The following is a 23464-nucleotide window of genomic DNA, read 5'->3' as shown; positions in this document are numbered from 1 at the left end:
TGCCCCTCTGCTGCTTTCTGTCTCATGGCAACAGCATGTAATGGAATACTAGTGTGAAGGTTCCACCTCTACTGCCTACCACCATCTGCCTTTGACGTTGTGGGCCAGCTTAATAAAAGAGGAGGCATTACTTTTGGAGCAGCCCTCTTACTTCAGTCTTTCTTTCACCAAGAAGTTACAGTTCAGCAAGTTTTTCCATTAGAAGGGCAAAATATTTCCCTAGTAATAGATATACTGATGGTCATAAAGCACAAACAGCTGTTACAATGAGGCAGGGCTTTGTCCTGTTAGCTTAGCTTTGACTAATGTTATACCCCTAAAGGCTCTGCTTTTCCAAATCATTCACGGCATACACTTTTTAAATCCATAAAACAATCTTGCACTTGCCTTATAGTCTATGTTCTAATGCCAGAGCAAATATATTCTACTTGTAGCACCTGCTGTGGCACCTGTTTCAGCTTCTTTAGGGTAGTACTGAGCATACTACCATACTTAAAAGTCCTGTCAACATAGCTCTAATAAAGTTCCTTTGGAAAATGTGTAGCTCTACCCTAAATCATTTATCGTAACTCATTAAGGGAGAGTTAATGAGCATTTAGTAGTTGTAACTTTTTGTGTTAGAACCCAAGCAACAGTTTGTCTACTCTTCTTAGCTTTTTCTCCATACTCGTAAAATCAGCAAGCTTTAACCTACAGCTATAGTGGGAACAGAGGAACTTTTAGAATCCTAATGGAAATTAAAGGTATGTTTTCCAAATGTTATTTAAGAAAATGTTGATATCTTACCAAGATGAAAATTTCAGGCAGCTATGAAGTCACTTGTAGTGTTAGGAAGCAGTTAATAGAGAAACTAGAATGTTTGTGTTTAGAGTTGAGAGATTAAGTTTGTGGTAAGTAACGGAGAATGGAGACTAATATTTTTGCTGTGCTTATGCTTTGTTTCTAAGATGTTGGCAGTAAAAAACAAGAAAAATAAAATCCCAAGAGTTTGTTCTCTGGTCTTCCAAACAAGCTGAGATCGTAGGAGGGATGTGCTCAGTGGAATTCATTTCTGCATGAAACTCCTTAACTCATTAACATCCATAACAGCTTGATTCACACCTCACTTGGGGAAGGTACTTCTGGTCATGCTGTTTCAGAAGCTGTTTATCTAAGAACAGTTCTGTTCTGTTTGCTTTTTTAGAAGGATTTAACCACTCAATATTTAAACTTTCAATTTTTTATTTTTATTTTTTAGGACTGATTATCAGTGTACCTATTAATACAAGCATAAGTCTTTCTAATAACACACTGATACAGCATAAACAGCACACTGGTTTCTTATCAGTCTTTGCATAAGGTAGGCATGACTTTGTGTCACATCTGAGTAGCAGTCAGCAGAAGCTGAACTTGACAACCCAGTGCTTTTTCTCTGGATCATCACATTGCACGTACTTACAAGTCATATGTGATTAAAAAAAATAGCCTTCCAAGAGTCAAAAACAATAATCAATTGTCTGTAGAACTGCTTTCATTGCAATTCTCTTCACAGGGGCTGCAACAGATGCTTGAATTATGCTTGAAATTGACGATTTCATGTCAGTTTGTCTGTGATATTCTCAGAGAGGAGCAGAGTTAGAAGACTAATATAATGTCTGCAAGTAGAGAATCAAGACTGATGTTTTTCTGAGACACTTCTTTTTCCCTTATGTTTTGACTTCAATTTTTTCATTGTATTTTATCAATAACTCCTTTCAAGACCTGGATGGCTTCTTTATAGTAGCTTTCTGTATAACATGCCTAAAATAGTGCTTAATGCCATGTTTTTCATTGTCAGAATTTATGTATTTATTGCTTGCTAACAGTACCTTACTATCCTGAGGAACAGGGCCGGAGTGGTTTGGGTCCTGCTACATTATGTATGTGTGTGGAAGAGAGCATTCAATGCCTCACTGTTTAAAAGCAGAATTTTCTCATGCTTCTGGTGTGTCTTTATTTGTGAAGACTGATAGATTAATATTACTTAGTATTTGTATCTTCTCTGTGCAGTGGGTAGCATAAATTATAGATGATAATTTACGCTCACGATTTCTCTGTGCGATCTTGGGAGTTTCTCCCATTTTTTCATGAAATTTGCTTGGTAAGATTCTATTGCCAGTAGTGGGAGAAGACTAAAGATAGTTTATTATGAGTCTTTTTCTAGTTCTGATTTTGGATATCTCTAAAAGAATAGCATCTTCATAAAACATGCTGTTAACTTTCTAGATAAAGAATAAGAGGCTCGTGTTGCTGTGTCAAAATTCAATGAATTTTACTAGTACGTATCCTGGTCTTGATATGAGCCAAAAGACTCATTGGTATTATCTAGAGTTGTGTAAGAGATGAATAATGGACACAGAAGGTAGAGGGTGTTTCTTTTAGTCTTGGAAGTGATACAAATAGACAGAGGGGAAGGCCACTCAAGAAAATGCCTGCCACCAGCTGAGAGAACCAGATGGTTCTCTGTGGTGCTATTTAAAAAATGCCTAGTAAATGTTAGGGAGGATCTTCAGATTTCATTAGGCTGTAAAATGTAAGATGCATGCATTGCTCACATATTATGTTTATGTAATTTTACAGTCTCTTGAAGAGCTTTATAATTCTATAAATAGAAAACCTATCCTTGGATAAAGAGAGATTACTAGAACAGTTCCTTTTGGCACTTGTGTCTGCCACAGGAATTTCCTCAGCTGCCCAACAACCATCCAAGCGATCTTAATTTTTCATTTGTTTCTGCTTCTTGGGATCTGAAGTAAAAGCCTCCTACAGTTAAATAAGTGCATGTTCATCTCATCAGAGATGTTTTCTGCTACCACTGCAGTTGTCTCATTCTTAATGTGGAACACCATAAAGGTCCATTGCTGACTGCTATTAAATAAATTTATCTGCGAACATGATTCATGAGACTGAGCAATGATATTGAGCGCAATACTGTGAGAGAAGGAAGGATATTAAAAAGAAACAAACAAAGCAGTGAAAAAGGCTAGGAAGGATATGAGCCAGTCAGTCATTCATTGAATAATCTCCTGATTTAAGAGGCCCTAGACAGTGCTGGCTGATAACAGTCTGACAACATATTAAAACAAAAATACCTATAGATCTTTGTGCATGGGTGTATAGCTCTGAAAAACTATACTGTGAATGTAACTCTGCCTGGAGAGAAACGGAGGTCTGGATGGACCTGAGATTTCCATGTTGAAATTAGGGAATACATGTGTCTTTTGTCTTCTTCAAAGACATTTTTACTTCACGCAATCCAAACCAACACTTCAGTTGCTTTACTTGCTGGTAAATCAGAATGATGCTTGTATCTTGAAGTTTAGTTAATAGTATAGTTTAGCTAATTTGAGATCAAAGTGGAGGGTTGATAAAGATTTTACAAAGATGATAAAGGGCACATAACCCCTCCCTTACAAGGAAAGGCTGAGAGATCTGGGTCTGTTCAGCCTTGAGGAAAGACTCAGAGGGGATCTGATCCATGACTATAAATATCTAAGGAGCAGGAGGCAAAGGGATGAGACTGGACTCTTCTCAGTAGTGTGTGGCAACAGGACAGTGGTCACAAACTGAAGCATAGGAAGTTCTGCATCAACGTATTGGGAGCTTCTTCACAGTGAGGGTCATGTGAGCACTGGCACAGGCTGCCCAGAGAGGTGGTGGAGTCTCCTTCTCTGGAGACATTCAAGACCTGCCTGGATGGAAACCTGTGCAACCTGGGCTAGGGAGCTGCTTTGTCAGGGGGGTTGGAACTCTATCATCTCTAGAGGTCCCTTCCAACCCCTACAATTCTGTGATTCTGTGGTTATATTTTTTTCATGCATTCCTTTAATTCCTCATTTGTAACACACAAATAAGTTCAATTGGCAGAAGAAAACTGTTGTACAGAAATGCTGTATATTTTGTCATTTACAGAATTCATTGATTGATGGTTCGTTTGGTGCTAGATGAAGAAGACCAATTGGTTACAGGCTTCAAACTTCAAAATTTTCTCAAAATTTCTTAGGCAAATGAAAACTTTGCTGCTGCCTTCCCAAAACCAGTAGTTTATAACGTGCTCTACTGCAGAAGTTAGTGTCTAATATGGCCAAGAAAATCATTGCTAACTCAAATGCTTAATTCTAACGCATTCCTTCCATGTATGTAAATAAATGCTGTGTGAACATCTATTCCAGCACATATATTCCAGAATATGCAAACAAATTATCATAATTGGTATATTTTTGAGAGGAAATTTTCCTTCATTGAATTTTGACAAAGATGAGGAGAGGAAAATTTCCAATTTGGGCATGCTGAATTTCAAAGCTTACTGTGAAAAGGTATGTAGCTCCTTACAACCTCTGGTTCCAGTGCTACTGAGAAAAATGTCTGCAGCTTCCAAGGGAGGAATGGAGGGAGCAAAAAAATGGTAGCTTTAACATGTAAATGAAGTACCTGCAGAACAGTTTTAATGTACAAGATAGACAGCTTCATGATCCACCGTGAGCTATGCTCTGAATTGAGCATAAAGGAGCATCTTAAACTAAAGAACAGATACATGTAAATCCACTTTAAGCAATCCACATAAAGTTTAGCTAAATATACCTGGGAGAATAAGGATGATTTTTCTCATCTAAACTTTATTACCTAAGAAAGTTTATTAGATAGATGCCTAATTGATTTCCAGACATCTTCTTTAAACTTCTTTACCACTGATCATGCAACAAAACTTGTAGGCGTCTTCATAATTTGCTATTAGTTTCCTTCCAAGCATAATTAATTACATGAAAGAGGTAGGAATGTATAAAAGAGTGAGAGTTGAGGAGCATATATAGAGGGCATGCTTTAAGACCCTGTCTGGAGCGTTCCATTAAAACCTGAGTGCTTCAGAAGAATAATCCAGCCTTAACTTGTTACTGCTTATACCATTAAATGGTGGATACCGCATATAGGTGAGATAAAAATGGGAAAGAAGTGCAATACCCAGAAAGAATTGAGTGAAATGTTGATCTAGACTAGTTTATCTACTAGACAGTGGTTCTCTAGGCTCTTAAAACTTTGAGAGATGAATGTTGATAAATAGCTAATACAATGATATTACTGCTGGCAAGGAGTCAAAAATTTCTTAATTGTCACAGGAGAAAGTAAAAGTTGAAGTTTCTGTTTTTCTTATCATGTAAGTTGTTATATTTTTCTAAAAATATTATGAATATGCTGCTGAAATGTATGGTGAATTAAAAATGCTTTACTATTTTTGAGAACTCTAGAGACTGGGAGTTGGAACAAATAAATCTATCTGCAAATTAAAAACCCATTCACTTATCCAAAGATAATTGCAACTGCTTGAACTTTGCACTCTGCTGAATTAGGAATCATGATATCACATTTTCCTACCTTTATCTGGGATGGAAATTTCCCTAGAATATCTTTCCTTGCAGCGTTTGAGAACTTTTGAGTCTCATTTCAGCCCAAAACTTGGGCATAAAAATAGAAGACAGAGATGAAAGTGAGTGGCGTTGTTTGAACCTTCAAACCCAGGTCAGTTTATATAAAGAGCAGTTGACCACATGCAAGCTAGTATTAACCTAGTTAAAGCCATTAATTTCTCAAAGCTCTTTCTAAATGATCTGCTTCTTTGTCAGTTTATGGCTTCTCAAATTTATGAGATGTTCTTGTTAAAACTTTGTGTGCCCTTGATGTTGCACTTTCTTACTTTACCTGTAATTTCAATTGTACTTTTTAGGATGTATTGGCTTATAAATGATGTTAGTTTAATGAAGACTTTCTGTACCATTTTAGAATATATTCTATCTTCTTTGTAGTGCTTCCTAAAATTTTTCTAAGAAAAATTTCTAGTAAATAATGCATGTAAGGAAGGGAGCTGGCAAAGAAGTAAGGGAAGAAAAGGCCAGGTTTTACCTTGTGTGTAATGTGTCTGGCTGACAAAACTTTCAGGCCAGAAATGAAACAGGCATGTGAACTGTGTATTATATAGGACATACTCTCTCAGATCTTTCTTGGCCTCATGTTTCATTGTAAGCTTGATCATGAATAGGGGAAAAGAGAAAACAAGTAGGTAATTTTTATGGTCACAGAATCTATCCTTGTTGTAATTCAGGTTAAAAAAAAACTGCTGTATGTTTCTCAATAAATGATACTTTTTCCATCTTACTAATTTAATTTTATTTGGAATCTGAAAGAACCTTTAGCTATGGGTAGTGTTAGTATATTAATTCACTTTTGGCATCTTTACTTGATTGAAATGCTAGACCAAAGCTGAAGGCATTAAATTTTGTTGGGTAACATAAATATCCTGTCTTGAGAACTTCTTTCTTCCTGAAATCTCCAGTATTTTCCAAGGACTCTGGGCTGCCTGGCAGGATGTTGTTAGCCACTGAATGTGGCATCAGCGTTTTGCAGAAGAAATCCACATTGCACTTCCTTTGGGGAACTTATGTACTATTCCTTTTTTATTATTATTATTCGCTTTAAATTTAAAGTAGCTTGCATTCTGAAGCTTATGATTTTTTTTCTCTCACAGAACATAGATGAATGCCACAGGTGCAAAACTTTCTTGAAGATGAGATGAGTGTTTGATAGGTAGCTTATTCCAATAGTGCTGAGCAATCCAACTGAACAAGATTGACATTGAACAGCCTCTTAAAACCTTCAAGACAAAATGTAGTTCATGCAAATTTAGTTCTGATTTAATGTCTTTGTCACTGAACGTGAGCTACATTTCACTTGTGCCTTTCTTTACTCCTATAGCATCTGCAGACAAAGCATGTAGTTGAACACTACATACTTTTCATTTAGGGACAGGACTGCTATTTGCTGTGTCAAATTGGCTTCTAGTACTTTGTTGATCAGTGGAGGAATTATTCTTCTGTCAGACAGGAACAAAAGGAACTCAAAAATATGAGCTTAGAAAGAATAATTAACTGTGAACATGGATCAAAGCACCCTGAGTTATAAACACAGGAACAGAGTTGCTTTATAGATGGAAAAAACCTCTGTTTCAGCCTCAGGATGTGCTCAAAGTAAAAGCTATTTTATTTTGAACTGTTTAATATCAGAAGTGGCTGCAGGCCACTAGATGTCAATTGAAAACACATAGTTTTGTCTCAGATGCCATTTCAGTGAGGTCTTATTGTTACCAAGCAGATCAAAACCCCTTCAAAATTGTAAAGCATTGTGGTCTTGGTTATATATATTGAAAGACCTTAAGTAGAATGAACTTAAAGAGAAAATCTTACCATAGTGGACAGTAGGAAAAGGCATGTAATCTTCAGTTTCTTACTAAAGCCTGCAGGGGTAGGTGAGAAAAATTGTCTCTACCAGGAGATCAAAATACAGAAGGTAGACTAAAAGAAGCTGAAAGCTGTGAAAATCTAAAGGGTATATTGATAAATAAGATCTGTCCTTTTAAAAGTTTACCCTATAAAATTGTCCTAAAATGAGTTTAAACTGAAAAAAGAGAGGTAGGGAGAAGGAAGTGTTTGGGGAAAACAAAAAAAAAAATTGGCATTTGTGATCCTGCAAGAGCTTACAAGCTTAGTGTAACTTGGCTGCTGGGAGTTGTTCTGTGGAAATCTTCAGAAGGTGAAGCATCAGTACCTTAGCTATATTTTTGAATGTAATTTGCATTAAGGATATTAAACTCTGGTATCAAAGAACTTAACACATTATCACGGCACAATATATGATGACAAAAGTAGACTGAGTAGGTGCAACAGCTGCTTTTTGATGAAGTGTGGGAGAATAGGGATTACTAATCGCAATACCATACAAGATTTAGAGAGCTGCATAGTCTTATGGCTATTCCAACACATCCTTTACAAAGCTTCATCCACATTTGATTATCAGAGGAGCATTTGATTATGAGACAGAGGAGAGAACAGTTGGAGTTCCTTCTAACCACAGACAGAATGATTTACTCTCAAAATATCTCCTAAAGCTTTCTTCCCATAAACAATGCCTATGTCCTTCCTTTTGCTTCCTGGATGAAAAGCTTTTACATTTGTTTTATTTTATCACCTGGGTCTATTTATCTTGACAAGAAGGGTATTTCCTCAGTCTTTGAGGAGCTTGTGTATTCTAGATGAACAGTAGCCCTGTGGCACTATTAAGCAGGAAGAAAATAGTGTTGTTTATGGAGGTGTCATTCCACTATGCTGTGGTATCCCCAAGGCTGAGGTAAACTGGATGGCTCTAGTGCTAATAGCAGTTCTGCTGATGCAGTACAGATTTGACCAGTGTTCTGAACTCTGTTTGACTGGGTGTCCCACCAAATCTGACACTGTGTCTCTTGACATGTGAGAGAGGTAGATTAAAGCTATTTTGGGTGTTCTCGCATGTATTGTAACCTTCCCTCCTAACTAGAGATGAAACAGCTTGAGAGGCCACTTCAGTGTGCCTCTGCAGTGTGCCAGCTAGCTCAGCTCTGCTAGTATAAATAGAAACTCTTCAAGATGTCAATAGCATATTTTGCAGATCCTCTATGTGTTCATTTAAGGTGAGTTTTGTTGTCCAATTAAAAAAAAAAAACAAAAAACAACTATTCTTATTAAAAACCCTCATATTATATTGGAATATTGACATTTTATTTGGGAGGATGGTAGCTGCAAAAAGAGAATTTTCTCTAGGCTTGGTTATTGATATCATAGAATTCTTAGAGTTGAAAGGGACCTTTAATAATCATCCAGACTTCAGCAACACTTCTGACACTGTCTCCCATACTATTCTCCTGGAATAAGCCCATGGCTTGTACAGCTATGCTCTTTGCTGGGTGAAGAACTGGCTGAATAGGTGGGCCAAGAGAGTAGTAGTGAATGGGGTTAAGCCAACTGGCAACCAGTCACGAGTGGTATTCCCCAGGAGTTGGTACTGGGGCCTGTCCTGTTCAGTGTCTTTACTGACAACCTGGATGGGGGCATTGAGTGTGTCCTCAGTAAGTTTGCAGATGACACCAAGTTGGCTGGAAACACCAAGCTGACTGGGGTAGGAAGGTTGTACAGAGAGATCTGGATAGCTGGGCTGATGTTCAGCAAGAGTGAGTGCTGAGCCCTGTACTTTGTAGCTAGAAGACTGTGTAGAGGAAACAGACCTGGGGGTATTGGTTGATGCTTGACTGAACATGAGCCAGCTGTGTCATTTCTTGTCCAGAGTTGTCTTCTGTTTTGTAAGAAAGCCATTGATTTTTTCCTTTAGGAGTTGTTACATATCTATATTGGGGATGGGGATAAGGATGATAAATTACTCACTTAAGAAAGAAAACATAAAATTCCTCAATTAACTTATTCACAGCATCGATGAGAGAGGAACTGATGTCTCCATTCTAGAGATAACTAATTGGATTCATATGGGTGTTCATTATTTTACTGTTAACTGCTCTGTAGTGGGATTTCAGTGGATCATTCTCTTGTATGTAGAATGAGGTGGTTTTCCTGCCACTCTCAGGCACTGAGCTTCAGCGCTTAAAAAGCCGGTGAAGATTTATTGGAAACATCTATATAAAACAGTGGCAAAAAATTAAGAGGAAGACATCAATGCTGCTTTCTTCAAACTTTATTTTCTAGTGATCCTTAGTGTCTATCCGTTCCTTTTCTTGTAGAAATACGTACTACAGTTACCGTAACTGATAGCTCATGTCCTGTCTCTGAATTTCAGCTGAACTGTGGAATTGTTTCCTCATATATTTTCTTTTGTAGATATCCAGAGGAGATCAGGGTGTTAATTTTCAGTGCTTTAATATATTTCTAGTGATAGTGAGACATTTTTCTTAAATAAGAAGTGGAAAGAGCAATGTGTTGAATTGAGGACTGGGTTCAGGAAGAGGACAGGCATAGCTGAAGTCCTAGGATAAGAGGCCCTGACTAGTGCTGCAAGCTGTTGTATTAGCACCTTCTCACTTGTGTAGGCCTCTATGTATTTTTGCCTGTCTGTAAATTAGGAATTTCTTGCAGCAGGGAGGCTATGTCCAGCTATCTGTTTATACAAGCATACTTGATATTATTTTAACACTCAGTCACTAAAATGCTTCCTGATCTTGTCTCTCCCCCTTTGGAGTGGAGTTGAGGAGCCTTGCAAGGAAATGCATCTTGTTCTCAAGGTGATGCAGCAGCTGCACTTTGTATGCTGCCTCCCAGAGCTCCTGCTAAGTGGTTCATACTCTGAAGCCAGTGCGCACTTACTTTTTTTTGAGCACAGCTGTTAGTGTTTGCTCTGTATTTACCCAGTATACATATTTCCTCACAACAGAGTGTAGTAAGGATTCTCTGTAGTGCATACAAAGCAGCATGTGATACTACCTGCCTGGCCACGGGTTTTAAGCTCGGGGTGCTGGAAGTCAGATGTCTATCTTGTTGGGAACTTCTGAGGGATTGAGCAAGTGTTTCTGTGCTTCTCTGAGAGATGATAAATAAACTTTTCAACATATGAAGTCTGTGCTTGAGCTTTGGGTGCTAAAGAAATGCAATTAAAATCAGATCTTCCTGTCAGTGGTATCCTGGTTTGATTTGCTGTTTTTTGTTGGTTTTTTTTTAATTGCTGTTTTACTTTGTGCTAATCAATTGTGAGATATTATAGTTATAACTTGAATCTTGGGCAAGCATCTTACCGTGACCCCTGCAACACCTGGCAGCTGAAAGCTGTGCTGTAATCTAGAGCAAGTGAATTAAGGCCATTACAAAAGTTTTCTGAAATAGCTGTCTAGGTTTTACCTACTTATGTTTTAAGACCAAAGCATTAGTGGACAAAATGAAAACTACATTTTAACTAGACAGTATTATGTTTACATACTGAGTATTACTTTTGTAATGTTCTACTAGAGGAAAAGCTAGGATGAGAGTAAACTAGATTTTACAGTCTAGAAAAATGAGAATTTTTGCTCTAATTCTGAGGTTTAATTAACATTAATGCTTCATTTTAAAAATAATTTTAAAACATTTTAAATAGAAAATAACTCCGGAAGGCTTCACAAAAACACAGACCTGTCTGCAACCACTTAATAAATGAAGAGTTGATCAGAGCTGGATTTTCCAAGTAAGAAGCATGCCAACAGATAAACACGTTGCATTCCATTCCTTTCTGCTGGATCTTTAAAAATGGGAACAAGATAGTCTTGAAAGTGCCTTACCACTTCAGATCTGGCTCTCCTGTATCTCCATATGCATGCTGGTATTTTTTCCCCAGCAATTCCTGAAGGTTCTCAATGTCCTCTGTAACTGCACACTCTGAGTTCACTTGAAAGTTTCCCAGAGTAGCCTGTTAGTTAACTTCTATCTCAAATGGATATAATTCTGTATTTCAATATGGATATTTCACACACATTAGACTTTAGAGTTTTACAGTGCCTCCTATGTATGGCTACTGGAAAACAAGTAATCTATATAGCATTTTTCTTAGTCAGCAGGAAGAATGGAAGAAGTAGTAATTCTCTCCTGATATGATTCTGAATGATACAATAAAACCAGAACTATACTTGCTAGTCTTGCACAGATTCTCACATCTGTCTATGAAAATTGAACAATCTGTATTTTTAGAGAATAAGTGGCATCAATGCTGTGCTGGCTTCTGAAATGGGAACTAGAACAGCAGAGCTGTACAAATGAATCCAGCACAGATTATGTTAGTGTTGTTATACTTAAATGAAGATGTAGCTATCAATTCCCTTCCTTTCACTTTAAAATAAAGGAATCCTGGTTTATAATCCATGGTTGTGATGTTCATCACGTTATTCCTGTAAGTATTCCGTAGCTCTGAGCCTCTGGTTGGCTGATACAAAGGCTGTAGCTAAATATTAAAGTGTGCCCAGGATTTTTTGTTTTATAGGCTTTTCTGACCAACACATCTATCATTATGGTGGTGTTTTCTTAAAAGATGCTAGGGGCAAAAAATATCCCAGTAGAGTAAGTGAAATCAATATGATTCTCTCTTCCCTCTAAATTTCAGTTGTATTTATGTACTGTATGTTTATTTTTCATTTTATACGATCTACATTTTGAACTGGAAGAAGCAGGAATCAGAGAAACTGAGAGAAGTTGATGTGTTTCACCCTGGACTAGGGACATGGGGTTGTTGCACATAGGAATTTCAGCTTAGTCAGACATTGTTTATGCTTAATATACTGAACGAACAAAAGTTGTCAATTGCAGTTTGTTGTTGTATTTTAGATTATCCTTGGGGAGGGTGCTTTTTTTTTTCTTAAGTGAAGAAATTAAGAAAGTGGGTACCTTAAAAATACAAGCTCAGTATTTCTGAGCTGTTGTTGCACTTGTTGATTTTGTATTTGGAATATTCTAGCTTATTATTTCTAAAAGTGCTTCCCTGCTATTTATAGTTATATTTGGACTGTCAGGTACAACAGCTGATGGAGGTTATCTTTGATACATATTGGTATCTTGGTAATGGGACTGTAGTTTTATGTGGGTTAAAGTTAAGCAGAATATCCTATGAAGCTCACTATAAAGAAATAAAGCATTTCCAAGGTCCCTCACACATTTTCTGTCAGATCAGTGTAGTGACTTAGTTTGGGAAGAATGACTTTTAGTAGGAGAAATACAATAGTCATGCAACAGATAGTAGCTTCTTAGTTTTCCAGTTCTGAGAAATGTCTCTATATACCACTCCACAATGTATTATGATAATTATCCCCTTAAAATAGAAATAATGACAAGTAGACAGCATCCTGGATGCTTGCAGACAGTGAGTTAAGTGCATTTGTTTAATTTCAGTAAATTTTTTTGTTCTACCTGTACACTAACAAACATAGAAATAGTAGAGGAAAATTTTGTGTTAGGATTCCGGAGAGGTTCTGTAGAAGTAATCTGTACACAGAATGATTTAAGACTTTTTTTTTCCCTCTCTTCTTCCATACAGATCACCCCTGGCAGCAAGGCAGCACAGTCACAGATGAATCAAGGGGACCTTGTGGTAGCCATTGATGGAGTCAGTACTGACAGCATGACTCACTTAGAGGCTCAAAACAAGATCAAGTCAGCCAGTTACAACCTGAGCCTCACTCTTCAAAAGTATGTTGATATAAGTTGAACTCTTTGTGTTTCCAAGGGCATCGTATGAAACCCATGACTAAGGGCTATGTCTTTCGTCTTTGCCTGTTAGATTTATTTGAAGTGTCCCATGCATAGATGTGAAGTGGGCAGCTAAAATCTGCTGTGATTATAGTAGGAAGTAGCATGGTTTTTTATAGATATCAATACAGCTTATATGTTATATGAATGTATCTGTGTTGAATTTAGCCCATTGAATACAGGTGTAATTCCTTATTCATTCAGGCTCCTGATAAAAGTCCAACAGTGATGTTTCTTTTACTTAATTCCCATGTGAACACACACATTTTTGGTTAGTATATGAATGTCTGTTCTAGAAACAGTTATTGTAAGTGTTCTGATCCTGTGGGATGAATGTCATCCCCTGAGTGAGAATTTTTATTAATGGTTTGGCATCTGTGAGCGTGAAAGTGACCCCTCTGCACTTGATAGGATAAGAAAGGTGTAGTTTCAGTGCAGAAAAGGAAAACATTAGAACATGAAAAGGGGAAACTTCTTCACAGAAATGTGATAGAAGACAGTTAAAAATGGTCTTTCAAAGTTATTGAGGCCTAGCAGTAATTTAAAAAGATAGAGCATAATCCTGGATGCTTGTAGTTGAATCCTCATTCTATGACACACTTCTGCATTTTTGCTCTAATTTAATGAGTAGTAGTGATAAGGAGATATGTAAGACATAATCTTAATTGGTTTTATTTACTTACAAGTTAAAAAAATCCTTTCTGATAATTTATTGTAGATCTTCTGTTTGCTTTTCTATTGGATTCTTGTTTCCTATTTAGATAAGATCCCTCAACAAATACAATTAAAAAAAATGCATTCGTGAGAGATTAGTTAACACACAAAATGTTGGGTCAGTCACTAGTGATGGATGGAGTGGACAAAAAATTTCTGGTCAGATTGTTGAGATGTGGACACTCAATTATCTAATATGCATTAAAGACTGGAAACATGAAATTCTTTCAAATAGCCATGTGCATTAGAAATGGAAGGGAAACGGGAGCCGTAAATTTCAGTGATCTTGGATGTTAATGTCTAGAAGTCATGTGGCTCTACAAAACATTTTTCAAGATCATGAAATTCCTTACTGGAAGACCTGTGGCTGGATTTTGCTATTGTAGCTGTGGAATCGAAGTGAACTTGCTTGCTTAGTCTATAATGCCAAGGCAAAAGCAATGGAACATGAAATCTAGACATAAGCACTCTGAGACCAAAAGCTTTTTATTTTTCTAATGGCTATTGGGTCTCAAGAGCAATGGCCTTTCCTTTCATTGATCCTGACCGTGAAGGTTTCATGAGTGTTGTTTATAACCTGACAGTTCAGATAGCATTTGCTGCTACTCACTTTTATTATCACACTTAAATTCCCCTTGGAGTTTCTTTTTCAGGGTGAGGAACTGGTTATTTTTTATTTGGTTATCAAGAAAAATGCACATAGTGTCAGCACTTGAGCAGGGTATCAAATTGCAAGACATCAAATGTAGCAGAAGAAGCATTAAGAATGCTCATTCCTACTGTCCTACTCTAAACAAAGAGTCTACACTTTTCTGGCTATATGAACTTATTTTCTTGAAGTACCACCAGTCTGAACTGTTCTATGTGTACTAATGTATCTCTTCAGTGACTGTTTTGTGTGGAGTGTCAGCCTGAGCTGAATTCTCTGCGTTTGTCATGCAGATATCTCTGGGTTCAGGAAGCTGTAGATGTCAAGTGTTTTCTGACCACTTCCTTCCCTAATCTTGCTGTTAAATTTGCCTCTTATGTAGGCTATGATTTCACTGAACCTTCTTAAAACTTTTTCAATGTCATGGAATACCTTGGGTAGATATCTTGACAGTTGTGCCACAGGTTTGATCAGGCAGTCAGAATTCAGCCTTCCAATGAAATGCTGCATTTTCCAAATGCTCATTTTCAATTTCTGTCTGCTTAGCTCTCCATTACCTGCAGAGTACTTCCGTGTGCTGCTAGACAATACTGTGGAAGGCTGTGATCATACTCCGCAACGAACTGTCATGGAAAAAGAAACTGCTTCTAATCTTGTGCCTAAGTGGAGTTTAGCTCTCAGCCATTTTACCGTATCTGTTTCTAATCGGTCACTTGAGCTACACAGCTGCCCTCAGGCATTTGAGTCCCAAGCCAGTCTAAGTTCATCCTCAACTGGTTGGCTGTGCCACAGAAACTGGGAGATCTGCTTATTGTCCTGCTGCATTCAGTCCACAGGTGAAAAATGAAATGCATGCAAAATCTATTTTTAATTGATACAAATGGGTTTCTTTTTAAAATTCACATAAAATACAATGCAGGAGTACGGTGTTATTTGTCAACACATTTCACTGGAGCATCCACAGCATTCATTTGATCTTAACTCAAGGAATCTGATCAGCCTCCTTGGAAAGGATTCACCAAATGTACTGACTTAGTTTTGGAAAATGCTGTAACATGAGCATGCTTCATTCTGCTGGCACAGGCATTCCTGTGACACTCTAAGATGCCTGCTTTGGTGTCACCACGAGTTGCTGCAGAGGAAAGGGGAAGGTGCAGGCCTTCTCTGCCTGGTGTGCACTGATACAGCATTCCCCCCCTCCAGGACAAGCTGGTGTTGGAACACAATTTACATTCAGACAGTTACAATTGACTACCTTTTGCTGGCGAATCAAGAGCTAAATAATACTTTCTAGTAGTGAAAAGGAAAGCATCAGATACAAAGCTTTTAGAGATTTATGGTAAATATTTAATTGCTTTCCTTTTCTTGTGCAGCACCAAAAGATGGCTGATCCTGCAGTATTTATTTCAGGTCTACCATAAATAAAATATGAGGTGACAGCAAACTGCAAGCAAAGGAAATTCAAAGGTTATTATAAACTACTTTCTTTTGTCTGAAGCTGTGAATAGTAAACAATCCTGTGCATGTTTTAGGTCTGCTGATGGGCATATCTTTAAATCAGAACTAGAGTTAGGCTGAGTTTATGCTTGAACAAGAATTAGAAGAAGGTAAATATTTCATTTTGAGTAAATTTCCTGTAGGCAAACTTCCCAAAAGCACAGATTAAAATAGTGATGCTCCAACTATTCTATGGAAACACTGCCAAAGAGCACTGTAGGGAATGATTAGTAAAAGCAGATAGAAAATGAAAGTATGGTTTGGGATCTTCTTTTTTTTTTTTTTTTTTTTTTTGGATGACCTTATTACATTTAGTAGACTAATAATACTTTCATTCAGGGACTTGCTTACGTACAGAGAGAGATACCTGTTCCCTTTTTTGAAAGGAATACTAATGCTAGTGATAGTTTGCTAGTGCTTGTGTTCTGCTTTGTGTATGCATCTCCTGAAATCCATTCTTAGGGTCAATAAATATTTCCTGGTCATTACTGCCTTGCTACTGCAGTCTATGGAAGCTGAATTCTTGGTGCAAAATAACTGCTCCTTGGATGAGCCTGCAGCAACACTTCCACAACTCAGGAGTACTGCTTGGGGACTCAATAGATAGGATAGCAGCACTTAAAAGTTTGAGGAACAAAAGCCCAATCAAGACTCCAGTAAGACTTCTTAATTGCTGCATGCAGAAGAAATTCCACTGCTACTGTGTCAGTCTATAAGGATATGAATGCCTGCCTCCTATCCACAGTATTCAACAATCCAGCCTTAAGAGTTCAAGAAGGTGTGTAATTTGCATTTGATAAAATTTCACAAGTGTTAGGCTCTTAGCATATTTTCAAGTATAAATATGCTCAAGTTGCCTTAGAAATATGGCCTGAAATTGCATGACAAGAAAGAAGAATATCAGAGTACAAAAGTAAGAAACACTTTTTTTAAAAGAAAAGTTGTCCTTTGGCCTGCTCCTTTCTTGAGTTTTTTAGAAATCGTTTAAATAAGCTAATATGATTCTCAGCAGGATTTTACATATTTAGCCAGTACTTTCTTAATTTCATATCAGAAAAAAAATAAATACAAGGCTGATGCAATGTTGGATATTCAGTGTCATATTCACTGGAGTAATTCTGGTCTAGATTAGGCCAAGGTCTCAGATCTTAGATCATGTGGACAGTGCATTTTGGAGACTTCAAGTTAAAATAGGCTAGAATAGAGTCTAGATGCCTGAGCAGTTCAGGGCTAACCAGAATTTAAGCATGTTAATTAAGGACATTATCCAAATGGCCTACAGGCAAAGGGAATCGACTACCTCACTAGGAAACCTTCTCCAGTGTCTGACCACCCTCACAGTGAATACATTTGTATGTCCAGTCTGATTCCACTGACTTAGGGGAGCACTGTTTTGGTGTGTCTGTCATTGGTTAATGGGAAAAAGGGACTGGCACCTTCCTCAGGGAGCTGCTGAGGGCAATGAAGTTGTCTACTCAGGAGATGAAGAGGCTGAGAGACAATCCAGGTGTCCTCAGCCTCTCCTCAAAGGATGGTTCCTCTATTCAGTCAGTTGGTAATTGTGTGTATCAATGTTCAGAAAAAGTATTATAAATTCTAATTTTGGCAAGATAAAAGTAGTGGAGTAGTCAGATGTTTACATGCCTTAATCTCAGTATGTATAAATTCAAAACTCTAATTGCATTAATAGAAAAAAGGAATGTAACAATAATGGTGAATATGATGTGACACTAATTAATTATTTTGCTTAGAAATTTGACTCTAGAACTTCTTAGAGCCGTTTATCCTCATTATCCAAAGTTTCTTCCCCATTTTTCTGATAAGGCCATGTATTTAGTGTATTAAAGAAAAGAAAGTTACCATTTATTACTACAAGCTCTGAGGAATAGGTGAATCTCGTTGTATATCCAGTTGTCTCTGTGCATAGGCATGAGAGGGTGATAGGATTTGTTACTGAATGTTAGACTGGTGTCTGGACAAGACTGAGTTACCATTTTTGAGTAGTTAACATTTAATGCTTTAGAAAGTGATGAGTAGCTTTTTCCATGGAAAATAAAATATAAATGTCAGTCATTGCAACAAATATACATATATTTCCTACACGAGCAGGTTGAGAGGTCTGCTATTTATGCTCAGTGCATTGTGTTCTTGTCAGCTTTAGAAAAGAGCCTGGGAACTGTGGAGTCAAGGCTTTAAAGGGCAGTAAAGCTTTCATTACTGGAAGATTTTGCTCAGGAGTTAGAACTGTTCTCACACTGCCACGACTTCCTCCCTACCTTGAAACACCAGCTTAAAGTGAAGTTAAAATCATCCTTTTATTTGTAAGAGAAAAAACTCTATTTATGAGCTAAAGATAATCTCCATGTGAATTCTTATATGTACTATGTTGCACTCAGAATGGAAAAGTTATGATGGATATCACTGGCACATCTCATCCAAATAATGGGCTTACACAACTCAATACACATGACAGCTGTAATCTTTCAAACAAATAGTTATCAGTTGCATTCTGCAACCAGGAAGTCAATATATTACCCAAAATGTTAAGCTCACAAGAAAGTCGCATCATATTAGGGCTGGGACCTTTTCTTGTTGATTAATGTTGATTGGCTTAAGTGTGGATGTGCCAAAATGTAAGTTACATGCTTCAAGCTAGTACATTACTTGTAAAGAAGTGGAACTGAGAAGTCATTTCATTGGGGAAAACATTAATCCTCTATTGGGTCAATCCTGTGATGCAATATTTGTTTATGTGAGGGAACTAGTTTCTTTTGGATATTTTTTTGTGATGCTTCATGTCCATCTGCCACCATAAAAGCTACCAGGTCTCATTTATTTATTTATTTTCCACCAAATCTTTATAACTGATGTCTCTGTTAAGATCAGGGACGCACCAAGGTGTGTTTTGCCTGGCTTTCAGGCTCTTCAGAGGTTGGCCATCTCTTCATTTCTTTCTGTTGTTCACTGCAGCATGACAGTACAGGGCACTGGCAGGTGCTGAAGTGGTTTCTGCGTCCTCATAAAGACAACTTCAAACAGTACTTGAATAACTCAGAAGTAAATTTTTTTGACAAGGCCTGGCTAACTTCCTTAACTAAGGAGTCTTAATATACAGAATTAAGTTTCAAACTGTCAGAAGCTGCATCTGAGAGACTTCAGATTTAACATCTATCAGATGAGAAAAAAAATGGTTGCTTAGATTTCTTACAGCTAACCAACAGTATTTGTAGGAAGCAAGCTGTTTATCCCAAAATTTCAGGACAGTGTAAAATAATTAGTGAAAGCATCTGTTCATTATACTGCTGTCTCAACAGAGCATCACTCACAGCCTTTCACGTATTTACACTCATGTGGGAAACAGTCGTTCTGTGGGGAAGTGGAATGAAATGTCCAGTAACTTTTTGCAGGTCATCCTGTGTAGTACATAGATAAAACTGAATTTTAATGCCAAAGGTAGTGGCCCTGTCACAGAATCATCCTTCTTCAGCATTGTTGGCTGGTTAGCTACTGAAAAAAGTAATGGAATTATTAATGAGCGTGAAACTGTAAATTCGTTGCCTTGGTGAAGAAGGCACTATAAGTACCTAGCAACAAAATGAGCATAATGAACCACATAGTGACTGTGGTGTGTATAGATGTATGTGATATTTGTGCTTCTGTAGAGCCTTTGTTAATATCTGTTTTGCCTAGTAAGGAGGATGTAAATATATCAGTATCAGCACACTGCAAAGTAGGATGCACACCTCTGTGGGAATCTCTAAGTAGTGCATGCAAACATGATAGCTGCTTGTTGCAATAGCTGAAGATATTCACATCTTTCAGAGGCACTTTAGCTTTGCCTACACAATAGTTACTGCTTATTGTGGTGGGACAATGGCAGTGAACGTTTGGCTCTGGGTACACCACTGCAGTTCATGTCCTCTAAACAGTGAGAAAAAAGCAGTGAAAAAAAGGCACTGATGAAAAGCTCATTGATGTATTCTGCTTTGGAAACAGTGAGTACCTACATGAATTGAACTACAGTTAAGATCTAATTATCCGTGATCCCTAATTGTTCTTTCTGCCACATGTGTCAATTAGAAATGCTCTGAAAACCATGTAGCATGCTGTAATATCCACATTCCAAATTAAAGCAATTACAGGAAAAACAGGTAACTAATTTTGCATCGTTAACAGCTTTGGGAAATTCAAGTCATTTGTGTCAGGATGCTCAAAGTGGCAAGAGTTAGACTGTTGCTTTAAGCAAATGTTGAATGACAAGGGAAAAACAGACTTCATCTCTGTAACATTGGTAACATGTTTGGATTTGGACAGCACTTGAACTACCGTGAGAAGTGCCCTTAACAGAAGGCAGTTGTTGAGCTTTGTATTATTCTTCTGTGAATCTCCTTCCCCTCCTTTTTATAAAAAAGGAGATAGATTCATCATGTTTGAGGCTTGGCTGTATTTCCCCTTTTATTTTTTTTTTTTTGCTGATTCTTTTGTGTGCTCCTCTACAGCAGCCCCCAGTGCTGATCTGAAATCTGTAGCTGAGTGACTTTCACCCTTAACAAAGCTGTTGGAAAGCTAAGAGCTGCAGGACTGCACAGGAGTCTGGTGGTACTCAAACAGAGGTGATCTAAGAGTCAGGCACAGACTACATGGGTGGGGAAAGCTAACTAGGAGAAATGGCTGTTTCACATTAGATGCTCTTTAGCTAAAAATATGTAGGTAAACACTTTTCATGTCCTCAACATTTTTGCTGCTTTCCTTTACTGGCATGAATGAGAGTGACATTTCTAGTTCAAGTAAAGCACACATATGAGCAGTGAATAAAGACTTTCCTGCTCCTTGTAACAGCAGCAGCTTTGCTCTTCAATATTAGCTCCCTTCACAGCCTACAGATTTTGTTCTTCTCTTCTTACACTAACAAATTTTCTTATTTGCTTGTTTACCTTAATTGCATTTCCTTCTAGTATCTGGCAGTAATTAGAAATAATAAATACAATCACGAAAACATGAATAATAAATAACTACTGAACTGACGGGGATTTCAAGTGAGGTTCTATATGATTTAGCTCTTAACCCTCCTTGATTATTTTAATTCTATTTCAGTCTCTCACTTTTGATTTTCTAATGCTCTTCTCCTACAGCTGGGCAATCTGATTTCTGCCCCCAGTTGCTGCTGAGGGGGCAGATCTCAGAGCTGATACTAAGTCAACTGGGAGGCAATGAAGGCATTAATAGCCAGTCAGTCCTTTCAGGAGGGAACAGGCTCAAGAGCAGAATATGAGAGAATTCAAGTGTAGAGTTTTTGCCTCACAAGAGAAAGGGGAACAGTAGAGAGAAGATGCACAGGTACCATCCAGTATGACAAAGGTGAGTCAAAGAGAAAACAGGAGAGTAGAATTTGACGGCTACTTCAATATCTTTACATATTCATTTTCAAAACTCACAAGTACTTTTTCTCCTGTTTCCTTTTCTTCCTTACAATAAACTCTCCAAGATTTTTGCTCTTTCCTTTTCTGTCCTGTAATCTTTACTGCTGCCCCTTGCTCAAATCCCCTCAAAAGGGAACAGATACTACGTACTTGCAAACATTCTCTTCCACAGACTTTTGGATAACTGTTTTATTTATAGGTGCCATTTTTTAATATTTCTGATCATATATTGCTACGGATAAGAACAATAGGCCTGAAAACAGCCAGTCCCACAGTGCACCTGAGTGTAGTGCAATGCAGGGAAATAATTAACAAGTCAGTCATCCATCCGAATGCTAATATTTGCATTGCTATTGACACAGAACAAAACTGCTGATGGAAGTACTTATCAATTTCATTGCAGGTACAGATGAGATCCTGATGAGGTGAAACTAGGCTTCATCCTAGTCCCAAAGTGATCACAATGACTTATGAAGTACTGTGGGTTTTATATTTGTGATTCTCATTGAAGTTGCTGAGCCTGCTTGCTAATGTCCCAGGCAAAACTTAGTGAAATTAAACTGTGGTACTACAGGACTCAGCATTTTCCTTGCAAGGCTTAGAACCAAGAAGTAGCTTCTATGCATGATATTTAATTCAGTGTTTGGCTGAAGATGAACATGTTGAAGTAATGATTATGAAGAACACTGGCTGTCTGTTTTACGTCCTTTTTTTTTTTTCCCAAAATTAATATTATTGCATTTAATAAATATTTCTCTGAAGCCCAGTTCTGTAAGCTATATTCTTTATCCTATGGTCTGTGACCCACTCCATAATTACTCCATTTAATTAGAAGATATGTAAAGTGGGTAAAATGATTTCTAAATATTTCTGATTTTTTATTACCTTTCTATGGACTGTTTTTCTAGTGATGAGACATTAAGATATGCTGATTAAGATTCTCAAAAAAGTGTTATGCAATGAGAGCAAGAGCTTAATGTAAGAATGATTTTAGCTGTACTGAGAACCAAAGAAGTAAAGATGGACATGGACTGCCAGAGTTATAAAATACAAAAAAGTGTTATGAGCTTGTAAAAGAGCTACCGGCTGTGAGATCATATCTCCTCTCTCAAAGTATGGTAGTATGTTTCTTTGAGAGTAGGGATAAGCTGTTATTGCATTACAAAACTCAGACTCCCTGGAAGCCCTTCCTTAGGCAGGCGGCTTTTCTTAGCGCAGCTGAGTCCTACTGAACCTTTGTTGTGAATGCAAAGGTATTAGCATTGAAGTCAAGTGCTCTTTGATTAAAGACATATTTAGGTAGACTGGAACAAGTAGAAATTTTGAAAGTTGTATCAGCAGTGCTATCAAAATTGAATTGATTTTCAAAACTAGATCCTCTTTGCTTTTAAACTTCAGTAAGGCAGAGAACCTGTACTGGGAGCCAGGGAGGTGTATCTCCCAGTACAGGAGATACTAGAGCAGAATTCAAAAAATGCTGGAATTACTTGTTCGGTCTTTCTTAAGGCTGGGAGACAAGCTTTTCATTTTCATTTTTAACTTCAAAAATAGAAAACAGAGTGCAGAAAAACTGAAGTCAAATTAATTGCTTTGACTGGAAAAAGAATCTTCCTGGAACATTACAACATCAAATCTATAATTATCACGATCATTTGAGAAATTTGGACTTTCATCTTCCTCACAGCCCTACAAAGTAAGCATATTCCGTGGATATTTGGAATAAAGTAACTCTGCAATCAATGAATTAAAATGTAAACCAAGACAGATATGTAGAGCAGCACCTTCGTAACTTGAAAAGCAGAGAAATCTAAGTTAGAAGTGTTGCTGCAGGATATGATCTAGCAAAGGGAGAAAAAAAGTATCCTGAACTTGCAGGTTATTTTCCCTGAGGAATGATAGCTGTTATGTAAATAATCACTTTAGAAGTACATACATTTTTCATTCTGCAAATTGACTTCACATCTTCTGCCCCTTTCTCTGATGCAAACCTGTGCTAAGTTTAGCAAGCTTTATCATTCTGTTGTTAAATATCACAGTTACAAACATACAGGACAGCGTTATGTAGCAACACTTTGAGATTTTAAGATACTACTTTAAAA

General features: G+C 37.4%; 1 protein-coding gene across 6 annotated transcripts in view; it reads left to right on the top strand.

The window, feature by feature from the left end:
- LDB3 (LIM domain binding 3) overlaps positions 1-23464 on the top strand; it is a 108146-nt gene that overhangs the window by 16870 nt on the left and 67812 nt on the right. For all 6 annotated transcript variants that reach the window (XM_065746788.1, XM_065746790.1, XM_065746792.1 and 3 more), the window contains exon 2: positions 12874-13025. In XM_065746788.1, coding sequence (XP_065602860.1) covers positions 12874-13025 — 152 coding nt within the window. The remainder of the gene's footprint in view (positions 1-12873; positions 13026-23464) is intronic.

Source organism: Cyrtonyx montezumae, unplaced genomic scaffold (genome assembly GCF_038088225.1).
Source record: "Cyrtonyx montezumae isolate F1298 unplaced genomic scaffold, pur_monq_1.0 scaffold_4, whole genome shotgun sequence".
In the NCBI taxonomy this organism is placed as follows: domain Eukaryota; kingdom Metazoa; phylum Chordata; class Aves; order Galliformes; family Odontophoridae; genus Cyrtonyx; species Cyrtonyx montezumae.
Note: the sequence above shows the minus strand (reverse complement) of the source record. Positions and strands in the feature narration are given on the sequence as shown.